Consider the following 14,160-nt stretch of genomic DNA (forward strand, 5'->3'; position numbering starts at 1 on the left):
TGTATATATAACCAAAGTTCTTTTTACATATTAAAATTTCGATTTTCTACACTTGCATGTTGTAGCAGATAATCTTTGGTTACCCAAAAACATCTATCAGTATGTTGTTTATTTTCTAGTGTATATATTTCTGTAAGGCAGAAGCCGTTATGTTATTATTAGTTAATCCCTAAATCTTGTAATTTTAAATAATTGTGGCTATATTTTGGCCACTGTTAAACCACATTTGTCATAATTTGTGAACTATGTAATATATATAATATATGTATATAATCACATTTATATTTTTCATATATTTTTAAAGTTCTATATCTCTCGGTTTCTTTCTTCAATTTTAACACGATCGAATTTAACTCTCTCAAATAAACTTATTTATAATCTCGCAAGAATATTTCTATGGCCTAATTTATATCATACATCTTTTTGTACCAAAGTAGTGCATCAAGCACTTTAATTCGACTGTATTTATGTCAAGTGTATCAAGCTTGTTCAAAATAGGAATAAAGTTTTGAATAAAGTATAAACAATTAATATAAATTAGACCTATACACGATTGTTGTGGAAACACGAAATAATCAGTAATGCACATTAAGTTATAGATACGAAATTAAAACATTGAAACTGTGACAATTACAGATAATCTTTTAATTGTCGGATTAAAAATACAATTTAATTTTGTAAATCCGAATCGTTAAACATTTAAAATTTAAATCATAACTTCATGATATGATGATAACTTATATCTGAGAGAGTTAAAATATACAGAATTGTTTGCATGCCAGATTCTTATTTTACTAATAAAATACTTATCTTTATGATTAGTACTTTTTGATGCACTTTTGTATATAATTATATAGAATTATACAATTGTATATAATTATATTTGTTAAAGCACGACAGGAGAAACAGGAATGTGAAGTTTCCTGGTCGCTTATATTTGACTTTGAGAAAAAATCAATTTTTGTATAAAGTGTGGGATGTAACAGCGAAAAGTTAAATTGTTACATCAATGCAAAAAATAACTTTCAGTCGTTTAAGATAGAAATAGGCTATTTCAAGAATATCATATATACGCATACTTGGGAAGAACATCAATCCGATATATGATAGCAGAACTCTTATTTTCTTAATCGGAATCCTCTTCAACCAACAAAGGGAGCACAGAGGCGTTTTGTGCACTAAGCAGTCCTTTAGAACATGCATATTCCACTAGAGCGACATGGCAAAAGTAGTACTGGTCTGGCATTTGAATACTGTAGGCCCTCTGTGCTCTGATCTTCTCAACAGTTCCTCGTACATCTACAGTTCCAGTATCTTCCAATCGCGATATGCAAATGTCCAAAGTGCAAAATGTACCTGAAAACACACCAGTATTGACGTATATCGTGTCTAATTCTTTTTTTTTTTTTTTTTTTTTTATTCAAGAAAATACGAAATACATTCTGGATTATAATTCTATTTGCAAGCATTTGTCTATCTACCTGTTCTTCCAATGCCAGCACTGCAATGTACAACTATAGGTGGTCCTCGAGGATGTCCGGCCCATGTATCTCCTCTGCTGGCGAGTAATTTACTCTGTTGCTGTCTCACTAAAGACAAGAATTGCAGTAAAGCTTTAGCTGATTTAGGAGTACCATAATCTGGCCATGCTGTGTACAACATATGGCAAACCTCTCTCGTCTCATCAGTCTGAAAGGAAACAAATACATATAAATATATAACAAAATATAATAATTGAAAGAATAAGATTATATATACACACAAATACCTTTGTGTTTGTAATAAGAAGCGTGGATATTGTGTAATCTCGATTTTTATCAACTTCGAGAGTGGTTATTGTAAAGCCGTTCACTTGTACATCATGATTCGGTTCAGGATTCCAGTACTGTGTACACTTTGTACGCCCTTTTTCCACCACTCTGAAAAAGGGGGAAAAGATGATACAATTATATAAAACTGTAAAATTACATAAAATTTTTATATGTAAATTGTTAAAATTATTAAAATTTTATATCAACGCGAGACGTCAAATTCATTCTCATACTGAGAATGTACAAGTAAAATAACGTACCTTGTAGTCATAACAATGACCAGTGTTTGTTGTTCCCAAACCATCCTCCAGAAATCACCGCAAGTTCTCGGGAGAGGACCCTGAGTGCTGATAAACGCGTTCTTTTGCTTATAACCGTCGACAAAATTCGCGTTTATGTAATCAGATGTCGCATCCCCGTCCACTTGCGAAAGGCAGACTCTGCTATGATCGTAACAAAGCACATCGGTGTAGCGATTCTTTGATTGATTAGCCTTTAATCTAGAACAAACAATACCGCAATATTAATCAACTTGAGAGGAAGGAGGGAGGAGAGGTTTTCTCACAAACATAAAATATTACACACTTTGCATTATTAAATGAACCATCCGGTGGTCTCTGCTTAATTTCCATATATTCCGTTGTGTAACCTTCGCGCCCTCGTGATTTTAGTTCTGTTACAAGTTGTTCCATCGTAAAGGACTGAAATCCGGAAGGCTCGCCATGAAGACTATCATCGTCACTAAAACCGGAACTAGCTGAGGACGGAGCCTGAACTGGGGATGGCGCCTCATCGATTCCCGACCAAACTATCTCACTATTTGCAGTGGTGATTTCGATGTCGGCAATATTCGATACACCATTTTTCGCCTGTTTGTTCTTATCGATTATAGGACTAGTCGGAGTACTGTGCGTCGCACTTTCATTGAGACTTTGATGAACCATATCTTCCTTCGTCGTGGGTGACGTGGGTGTATCTACTCTTGGGGCAACCTGAAAACATATATAATTCCAAAGTTATTTTAGTTGAACAATTTATACACGTCGTATATCGACACGAAATAAATGATGTACGGCCAATTAAAAATTATATCAAGTATTGTACTGACCTCACAAAGTTCACCCCCGCTTCGGTTAGTCATGGATTTAAGACAATGAAGTAGCCATGCTTCATGCTGTATTTCCAACGTGCCGCCTAAACGATGTGGTAATGATTCTCGTGGAATATGCAACGTCAGTTGAGGAATGGATACTGTGAACACTCGGTCCCTCAATTTTTCACGAACGAAGAGTCGAAGAATCTTGAAGGGCGCTTTAAACCACAACGGTGCCGTCACGATCAAGACCTTTTTTAGTTTCGCTGGATAACCACCCTGAAATAACGATGCGAGTATAAAATATAAATAACATGTATAAAAAATATTATATATAAAAAGTTTAATATTTTATATATTATTTTTATTTTTTAATCTGATTATAATCATAATAGCATTAATTTATTATTAAAAGAATTTGATTTATATTCTTCATGTATAGCATATTTACAAATTATATATTATATTATATTATATCATATTATATTATATACAGATTATATATTATGTATTATATCAATAAATTTAATTATTTAATTTAAGTTTTTCAATTTACAACAATTAAATTAGAATATTAAAAAATAATTATTAATTGGAGTATCTTTTCCGACGACGATAGAAATACGAGTCAATATTTCCATCTACACCAATTACGCGTAAATAATTTCTAAAAACACGGTTGTGCGCTTGACCTTTCAAAGACGTTGTAATAATAGAACAGCATATATTATACATTAATAAATCGACTGCCAACTATAGACCGATCATTAAACATTTCCTCGACGCCGGGAAACTTTGCGAAAAGCGCACGTAAAAAATCAGACACACAGTTAATCAAATTATCGGATCAAATGATCAAATGATCAGAATTAGAGCGCTCCGAAAATAAAAATAAGAAACGGTATCTTCGCGTCTCTCTCTTTCACACCATTTCTAGAGTTAATCAGCAAATTATCTATATTAGCGATGAATACAAAACGAAGCGCGATTATTTTTTTATCAATTACTCCGTAACGCACACAAGATACAGGAAGAGAGCCGACTAACCCCCGCGTACTCTACAGAGGGCGGATGTACCGTAACGTGCCGACGACGTCAGCGGATCACTACCCCACCACCAGCGCTGTGTGGCACACGTAACAGTGGCTACGTATACAACAAACGTCATCGAGGTGCGAGAGCGCGTAACGAGGACAAGACCGCGCATTGACGCGATCTTGTTCCGGGAAGAAATCTCAGTTCCGCAAGCGAGGCGCGTATAATTTTAGGATCGCGCGAGCGCGCAAAGGTCTCGAATTAGCCGAGACTCTCCGCGCGGCCGCTCCATTTCACTCGCTCAAGTCGAGCTTACATAGCGAAACATAATCAGACATAATCTGCCGGGCCAGATGTGCTGGTCGGGCCGATCGATCGATCCACTGACAGCCGAAATTTACCGTGAGCAGCTGTCGCTGGACGTGGCAGAAGAGATCGTGGCAGGTCGCATATCAATATTAGCACCGCACAGCTAATAATCGTCTCTTCGAGGGTTGATCGCCTTCTCTTCACTTCAGATGAACAATCCTTTCGTGGTTGATCGAGGCACGCGACGATTACCCAGGCACCGGGGCTCGAAATCACTGCCGGCACTCGGTCAGTTTAATCGATAGCGCCGAGATTATAACTCCGCCGAGGCGCACACTTGACAGTGGCTGGTTCGTCGTCTTCGTTCTTGTCGAGGAATAGAAGGATGATCTTCCCGATGAGGAGATGAAGAGAGAAAGAGCGGCGTCGACGTCGTCTTCGTGGAAAAACTCTGGTCTCGCACGCGAACAAGGACGCGATCGAACGCGAACGGGTAGGGGAGGAGAGAATCGGGTCGTTCGTACCGTATCCGACGAGATGCCGCAAGGGGGTCACGATGATTACTGACCGCCAGCGTCGCGACGGTTATCCCGAGCGAGGGGACGCATGCGCCGTTTTCCGTTCTACACGCGACCCCTTCTTTTCACCACCGACATCCCTTACGCGAGATCCTTTTTTTATCGCCAGCAGCGGAGGTGCAGCAACCGGTGACGTATTGGCTACCAGTGTCTCTCAACCGTGGCTTCCGGAGTCGTCGAATCTTGATGCACCACTTTGCGTAATTCATCGGTTAACATTCATGCTGCTGATAAACATTTCCGCGAAGATTGGGTCTTGAAATCTCGTGCAATTATTCCGGAAATTAACGTTAACGCTGATGCTATTAGAAAAAGGATGACGAGAGAGTCTAACTTTTTGATATGCAACTGATAAATTCGTGAATGAAGAAGTTCCTCTTCTTCTTATCCTCTTATTCTCTTATCTTATCTTATTTTATCTTTTAATTTGATTCATATTGATACTTTTTTCTTTGTTGAATATACACTTTTTTATTTAGGGATCTAATAAGGGAACTACGCGGATCATCGCGTCGCGCGATCTAATTCAATTTTTTTCCGCGATCTGGCGTAGAAGATGCGTGTATCGCGATATGCATACGCGTGCAAAATGTCACTGCGTTCCGAAACCTTTATAAAAGTCATCGTCAAGCAAACACCTGGAGAGAAGTACGGTTCAACGCGCGATTAGAACCCGATTAAACTGCGCGATGCGTGAAGGTCTTTTATACCTTTACACTCTTTCGATAAATAGACGACTATAATAGCTCTTCTCGGGGGAAAAAAAATCTCAATTGAGAACTCGTTTCGCGTAACCGCCCACACGAATTATTTAATTATATATTTAACGATGACGTTAATGTATATTCATATACTTTATGACGTCACTAGAGAAAGAAGTTCCTAGGAAACCTTTGAAAGTCACCCTACACGCTGCATTTTGATGCGCTTCATTGCGTAATTGCAAATCCACTTTTCGCGAAGCATAAACACCCTTAAGCCTTGGTTCTTTGAGCTGCACATCCTCATCGTGTGCTAAAAGCCAATTCAGATTTTGCGGCCTATCAAGAAATAGGAGGTCTCGGAAAAACAAACCGATATAACGAGTGTACACGAGCGTGCATGGTCTTAAATAAGAAAAATTATTTTAAAGAAACTCTATGTGTAGCCATAAAAATAGGAGGAGAGAATCTGTCTTTATATAAAATTATTTATCAATGAAATTTATCAATGAAAAAAGATTATATCAATTATACGTAAAAATCGGAGTAAGAGGAAAAGAATGTCGCGCGTTTATTCAAATAATGACGGTATTAAAGTGACACTGCGCGATTCGGAGAGATCAGATACATCGCGTATGATACCATTTTTTACGTAAGTGGGTTGACCGCATCAAAGCATTAACGCGCGAGACTATTTCGGCCGACCGGCGATGACTAATTGGGTTAACTTCAGCGATGGTAATAACTGTAATGCCGCTCAGCCGGACGAAATTGCACATAATGTTGAATGTTAATCGGACCACGTATTTGAGAACACGTTGTTAAAGGCACTTCATGCTCACGTAATTCGCATAATTACACTCCTCTATGCGGAGAAATTTTTTTCAGGAGCGCGTACTGTCCGTTTCATTCATTATGCTACACTATTTATATACTTGTGAAATTTAGACCGCAAATAAAACGATGGCCACTTTGCAAATTTGTAATTATCATTAATATGTATGTAACGTATATATCTGTCCGCAATCAAATCAATACTTTGCATACAAATTCGTGAACACATAAATATTTTCTACTAATTATATAAATTACTTTCCATTACAATAAACTTACAATTATATATATAACGATGTATACAGAATAAAGTTATTTAACGACGTTTACGAATTTGCAAAACGGCGTATCTAATTGTAAGCCAATCTTGTATTATTTCGCATTTTACCGCTTAGAATTTAAATAAATAGCGCAGCGACTTTCATTCACGCATCGGACGATACTATATATATGACTAAACATCTTTGTCACCGTTGGTAGGGATGAGAGAAATGAGAACGTACATCACTATATATAATATTCGTCGCAAGATTCATTCTCCTCTCACTCTTGTCTACGATCTTTTCTCGTTTTCTCTCGCTTGACAGCGGCGCTCCGCTTCGCTTGAACGAACGCTAGTCTTTACATCGCTTAATCGTGTCGCATCGAAAAGTATTACGCATATTTTCAGAGAAAACGTGCGTAAATCAATGTGTAACGTACGGAGAAGAAAAATATTGATAATATTACTATTCCGATAATTCAATAAAATCTGATGTGTTTAAAAGGAAAATACGAGATTCTACGCAATATACTCTTGCGTAATAGTTTTGCAACAGGAAACACAGTCGGGAATATTATATCGTCGGCGAGAATAAGTGGAAATAAACTTCGCGCTTCTTGATTATTTAGGTAAGCCACATGTAGTTGATTGTTCATACTTTCTTTGTACTTAGATTTCTATTCGCACCTTTTCTCAAGCTTCACTTTTAGATTGCTTTATACATTCATAATATATTCATCTCTTTTGTCATGACATTTTTAAAATATTGCTTTTGTGCATATGTCGATTATAATTCTTATTATTTTTAACGAGTACGGTAGCTACAGAACTAAAAGGCACTAAACTTTGAGGCTTATTTCGGATTTTGTGCGAATATTATGACTCGTAAGGATCTCGATATCAATATGAAAAATATATTCGACTTACCTTTAAAAGTGTTAAAATTTTCTGAGACAAGTCATAGTCAAAATTCTGATATTTGCTGTCAGACATGTCATAAATAAAAATTAGACCATGCTTCTGTGTTTCTGCACTTTCCAGAGCAGCATCCAACTGATAAACAACACCCTGAAAAATACCGACAAAGCTCGTTATTTTAATGTCCTAAATTTTATAAAATTATTTTATTGAATTAAAAATATTCTTATCACTAAAATACTTACTTGCAGAGTTGTTTGATGTGTAGTATTTTGTGGAAGATGTAAATGCGCAGTAAAAATAGCTATCGCTGCACCTGTTGCATCTCTAGATGGCTGAAATAATTTATGCATTAATTCGCTATAAATCATATGACGATCAATAGAATACATATACGTTAATTAGTATTCTTGTCTTACCAAAACGGTAAACTTTTCTGTGCGTAGTTCACTGAGTAAAGGTTCCTGAGTAGGATGTAAGATCGCTAATCCCTCTCTTCTTCTAATGGCTTCATGTTGCTCGTATAGAGCTAAAGCTCGTTGAACCTCAAACTTTCGTGCTGCTAAGAATTTTAACGCTGTGCTCCAGGACACTGGACCAGCCCGTCTCCCAGCTCTACATTTATTCACAGTTTCTATAAATTCCTTTGTAGCCTGAGAAAAGATTATGATATATATGAGAATGAGAAGAGAGTTTTATATGATTAAATATGTAGACAAATTTCAATTTTATATATACATAAAAAAAGAAAGAAAGATTAATACACGTTTTTATATTATCATAGATTAAGTATTTTGTATATTTTTATTGCTTCATAATCTTCATAAAAATTAGAATATTTATATAAAAATAATAAAAATATTAAATATAAATTGAGAATTAAATAGGCTATTTATAATAAAAATATTAATAACGTAAAGTAAAAAAAAAATATTTCTTTATAATATTACAGATAGTTATGTATATCAACATATAATAACTTAAATTACAGATAAATAATTTACATTTGCTCCATTTTCGCGACAATGTGAATAATAAAGATGAAAGATAAAAAAACAATAGAAACATCCCTAAATATTAACACACTTTCTCTCTTAATATTTAGGCATGCCTCTGTTGTTTTTTATCTTTCATCTTTATTATTCGCATTGTCGCTAAAGTGGAGCGAACGTAATTATTCCATGAATAAATTATCACTTGTCGCTGAAACAACCGACGCGAGGGGGATAATGTAATGTGCATTGGGTAACAAAATCCCAGTCATAATCACTCAGCATCTTACATACATCGTTGCACAATGTCAACCTTGAAAGCGACGCTTTACGTTAGCGACGAACGCGAGCAGGAAACGGCGAATTATAATCTTTATCAGAGCGACCCGATCGATGTGAACGCAACATGCGTGTGCATATCTCGATTATTCGTCAGCTCATTCTAATAAAAAAAAAAGAGAGAGAGATACTCGACTTATGAATTCCGAAACCGTCGACATCATTTTCGTCGACTTCCAATTTCGACGATGTAAGCGTGCAAAAATGATATCCACGTCTTTTGACGAAAACACGTCTATTCTTCCGTACCTGTAACATCGGAAATCGAACTCGTATCGAAATTACACACATTTCTTTTTATATTTTCGCGATCGATTCGCACTTTGCAGTCATATCGTGAAGAAAGTATCAAAATTATGAATTGTTGAGACGATAAAACGGGACGAGACGATGTAATTGTCGATATCGTGCGCGGCGACGTATCATTTTTATACTATTAAAACGTGCAATGACCGTGGAATGACGCGGTGAGTGTATATATACGTATGTATGGTATACTAGCGATACAACTTCCGGTGTCCGGCTACCTCCCCACCGGTCATTTCCGCTATATACCAGCCGGCGGGGACCAGCCGGTACTGTAAGTGGTATAGGTCGGCCTATGTATTAGAAAGAAAGACAGAAAAAGAGAGAAAGAGAGAGAGAGAGAGAGAGAAGCCGAGGAATTTAATACTATAAACTCTCTTGATATACATTTCTGCAGCTGCGTTTTTTATGCATGAATCGCTCATTTGCTGTATAATGAGGAACGAATCAACGCGAACAAACGATGTTTCTTTCACTTATATTATTATTTCTTTCTCTATTATTCAATAAATATATCCTGATGTATTGTAAACAAAGAAATTAATAACAAAATTCTTGGATAAAACTTGGAATTATATCGTAGTCAAATATGAAAAAAATTATATCGTAATCAAATATGAAGAAAATAATTAAAAATTCATAGTTTAAATATATGATAAGGAAACTATATTATTTCTTTCTCTATTATTCAATAAATATAGCCCGATGTATTGTAAACAAAGAAATTGATAACAAAATTCTTGGATAAAACTTGGAATTATATCGTAATCAAATATGAAGAAAATTATATCGTAATCAAATATAAAGAGGATAATTAAAAATTCATAGTTTAAATATATGATAAGGAAACTATATTATTTCTTTCCCTATTATTCAATAAATATAGCCCGATGTATTGTAAACAAAGAAATTGATAACAAAATTCTTGGATAAAACTTGGAATTATATCGTAATCAAATATGAAGAGAATAATTAAAAATTCCTAGTTTAAATATAAGGAAACTATATCATTTCTTTCCTTATTATTTAATAAATATACCCCGATGTATTTTGTAAACAAAGTTGGATAAAACTTGGAATTAAATCATAATCAAATATAATTAAAAATTCACAATTTAAATATATATAAAAAAATTTGATTTGACTTTCTCCTCTCACACTTTCAGAATGCGTTAAAAAGTACACTCGCCGCGTTTAAGAGACTGATTAACACAAAAATTAACGTTAAACGTGATTAAGGGAACTTTCCGACATGAACGACTACGCTACAACGTGGAGTAAAGGGATCCGTAATCAGCGCTAATTAATCAAGGCAACCGCCATAATCGATCCTTAACGAGAAACAGACGAAATTATCGTTATTAAAACGCGATTATTATTTATCTCCGTTGCACGACGAGAATGTACGTTCGCTAAAAGTAGATACAAGAGCTTCACGCCAGACCGAAATTAATACCACAGATCAATACGGGAAAATTTCGTTTTCGGAGAAACTCCATTGTAGCTGCAAATTGAGTTGGCTTATACCAAGAGTTTGTTGCACGAATTTATTCATCTATTCATGACGTCAGTTAAATAGACTCGATCGATTCTCAGTAGAAAAAATAACTACGAACGTCTTCAATATTTTTTGTTTCTGTAGATATGTTTTAATAACAATAAATTTCATCAGATATATATATATATATTAATAACACGTAAGCTCTCTCTCTCTCTCTCTCTACACGTTAACTTAGAATGTTCTCTATTAATTTAAAGCATCAGCTAAAACATGTAAATTATAAGTTCTTTTTTCACAAAACAATTTTTACATCGTTTAGTAAGCGAACAGTTTAATAAAAATGTTCTGAATTTTCCTATAAAAAAAAAATCAATGCTCGAGTTCTTCATCAAATCGCAATATATATATATCTCGTTCAACAGGGAAGGATAGGAAATGTCATTGTTAAGTCATTCAGCGCGTGATTTAACATTACTCGCGTATTTCGACCGCACCCTGTACGAAGAAATTAAGCGGCTCACCGAGGTATTATATCGATGCGAGTTTTTTTTTTTTAAACGACGGAAGTAGACGCGAATAAAGCACATACCTATCGACCGCACTGCATATTCAATAGCGGTTTTAAAATAGACGAAATTTCTCAATCGAGACGCGTGGGTGTCTCTCCTTTCCCTCCCATCCTTGTCTCCGAGAAAAAAATCAGTTACCGGAAACACGGGCCATTATTAACACCGTGTTGCGTTAAGACGTTCGAATTTCCGGCGAGCGACCGGTAATCGTCTCGCTCGTTTCCCGGAGCGTTTCCTCATCCGCGAACTTTATTGTAGCGAACGGAAAAGAAATAGAAGCATCCGCGATGGAAGAAATTTGCGGTGGTGTGTTTACAATCGTTATCGCGCTCTGTTAAAACGTTCGCGAGATAACGACCGGGGAAGGGAGGGGGAGGGGGGGGGACAAATAATGTTTACATTCGTTCACACGAACGCGCTCCGAATTGATTCCGAGAATTTCGTTCGATGGACTAAAATGATGATCGACGAGATTGATCTTCGGACTTTACGAAGAAACGCGAGTGACGATCGAACGAGGCGAGGGTCACCCAGTCCATTGTCACGAATAAAACATAGAGATCAATTTCTCTCGCGAGACACGGGAATCGGCGATCGTCTCCGGAAGTCGTCGCGCGACTCGCGACGTCCGTCCGGGATCGCTTCTTCGGATTGCGGAGCCTCGGGACCCGGTGGACGACCCGGTGGGATCCCGATACAAGTCCGCACAAGAGCGTTTGACGTACGTTTGACAGAAATTACTCACTTGCTCCTGCTCGACGGTCAACGTGGCTGCCATTTTGGCTCAATACACTGGCATGCAGTACCGAGGTGTACCAAACCAAGTATCACGGCGCAGCGCAGAACGCGTATCAGTTCCAGTCCCGGCGCCGCGTACATTCGTCCACGAATGCGAGCATTTTGTCCCGTTCACCAGTTGCGCGAGAGAGATGCACTGATCGTTTACAGGACACGGCTACCCTCGACGACGGTAGCGAGAAGCGATAAACGATCCTCGCACGCGTCCATCATCCCGTCGACCTCGCACGCACTCGAACGCAATTGTGAATTGTGACACGCTTCACTCGGTACGCCTCGAGTCGCCTCCCCCCTCCCCCTTCCCCGAGCGCCGCCATCTTGAAAGCACGTGCGCGCGCACGCGAGGCGACGCGACACCGGTGTCGCTCTCTCATCACGAGTTCGTGGAAGTTTATTAATTAATAATTGATGATAGTTTTATTTCTCTCTGTCTCTCTCTCTTTCTGCGTATCACAGAGTCCAGTAATTGTAGCAAGATTAAAAAAAAAAAAGAACGAAGATATGACAAATGTTTAATCAAAAATTTTAATACATTAATCATAAAATTTTATATCAATATAATTATTTTATATTAATATAATTTTATGATCAACGTATTATGTATATTATAGACTAACCGCATGCATTGAAAAGTTACAATGTTATTGTTATATATACATGATAATTGCGAATTCCATCGTTCAAGATAAACATATAATTACTCATTATCGCGCTGCTTCATATCGAATAAAAATATTTATAATTAAATCTGCTCGATTGTTTTCTTTCTAACATATAAGCATAACATGCAATTACTCGATGAAATAAGTTTTGACAATGGAAAATTACTGTTTCATGCATTACAATAATAAATTTTTTTTCTCTTTCTCTCTTTGCAAGGATAAAGATTAAATTCTTCATTAATATATTTCACAATCTTATCACATTAGAAATTTGGTAATATTTAGCATAAAAAATAATATAAGATACAAGATAAATTTATAAATTTGTTTTTGATAGAGATGCACAATTAGATGTATTTTTATTGACTAGAAAGATCCAAAAAAAATTATCGTGTATAACTGATTAAAATAAGAATTTAAAGAAAAGAAACTTAACCTTGAAAAATGTTTCTCTATCAAAATTTATCATTTTATCTAATTTGGATTTAACAAAATCTCTTAGCTCTCTTGAATCTCAATCAAGTTTAATTGATGTAATAATTGATAATTCGCTCAAGTTCAATTTTTTTTGCATTTATGCGCTTATTTACACTGTATAAAACTCACCCATCAATCTCACGGATGAACATTTTACTCGAGGGTTGAGAGACGCAATGATCCAACGCCGGGCGTTTCGTAATATAAACATTTTTCTTATTCAAACGTATGTTCTTACATTTACACAGTACAAAAAATTATACTCAGACCTGCCGGCCCGCGGTTCATAACTGCTATGACTGGGGGCGGCCGGTAGTTGATAGAAGGGAGCTTAGGAAAAGTAGGGTTAGGGTAGGGTAAATAGGTATAGGATGGAATTTTTTTTCGGGGATGGATATATATATATAATATATCTTGCATAGGACTCCAAGGTCTGTACATTGGTATACTATCCATTCGATTCCGCCCCCAATGCACGGCCCCATGTTCTCTCGATCTGTCACATTTTCACTGGATTACCACACACGCACACGCAACACCTTTTTTTCTCTTTCTTTCTCTCTCTCTCACTCACGCACATTCTTTCTGTCTCTTTTCCTCGTTCGCTTTTAAGCATCGCGTTAACTCTTTCTCTCTCTCTCCAGGTTTCTTTTTTTTTTTCTTTTACCATTTATACTCGCGCGCTCGTGCTCCTTTCGGCATATATTTAGCAACATTTAAATATCGTATTTTCCGTAATAATTAATCGTAATAATATGATAATATATAATAATTATAATAATGGCATAATAAACTATCTATCTACGCGTGTGTATGATGTAATTTTTTTTTTTCGTGTTTCGTAAAGGTTTGTGTGTTGTGTGTATATCCTTATCATTACAAGTCCTAGACTTCTTTCCTCTTCTTCGTATTTATATATGTATACATATACGGATGTATATATGTATATATAAATGTATGTACAGACACGTAGCA

General features: G+C 36.3%; 1 protein-coding gene across 1 annotated transcript; it reads right to left on the reverse strand.

Annotated features, from left to right (window-relative positions):
• Positions 1-133: 133 nt before the first annotated feature.
• Positions 134-12,335, reverse strand: Ptpmeg2 (Protein tyrosine phosphatase Meg2). The gene is made up of 10 exons (XM_083034685.1): positions 11,994-12,335; positions 7,961-8,194; positions 7,787-7,876; positions 7,551-7,691; positions 2,920-3,183; positions 2,397-2,803; positions 2,072-2,311; positions 1,769-1,919; positions 1,482-1,689; positions 134-1,356 (listed from the first exon to the last, which is right to left on the reverse strand). The coding sequence occupies exons 1-10, from the start codon at positions 12,024-12,026 to the stop codon at positions 1,127-1,129; spliced, it is 1,998 nt and encodes a 665-aa protein (XP_082890811.1). The 5' UTR covers positions 12,027-12,335; the 3' UTR covers positions 134-1,126.
• Between the last annotated feature and the right edge of the window lie 1,825 nt (positions 12,336-14,160).

Source organism: Prenolepis imparis, unplaced genomic scaffold (genome assembly GCF_030444845.1).
Source record: "Prenolepis imparis isolate NDT839.2.m4 unplaced genomic scaffold, iyPreImpa1.0 SCAF_1, whole genome shotgun sequence".
Classification (NCBI taxonomy): Eukaryota; Metazoa; Arthropoda; class Insecta; order Hymenoptera; family Formicidae; genus Prenolepis; species Prenolepis imparis.

Bases quoted from the DNA above. Each gene is read 5' to 3' on its own strand.
- Ptpmeg2 (XM_083034685.1), bottom strand. From the start codon at position 12,026: ATGGCAGCCACGTTGACCGTCGAGCAGGAGCAA. The intron at 7,877-7,960 runs GTAAGACAAGAA...AAATTATTTCAG, and splicing joins CAGAAAAGTTTACCGTTTTG to CCATCTAGAGATGCAACAGG. The intron at 1,690-1,768 runs GTATTTGTGTGT...GTTTCCTTTCAG, and splicing joins TTCTTATTACAAACACAAAG to ACTGATGAGACGAGAGAGGT.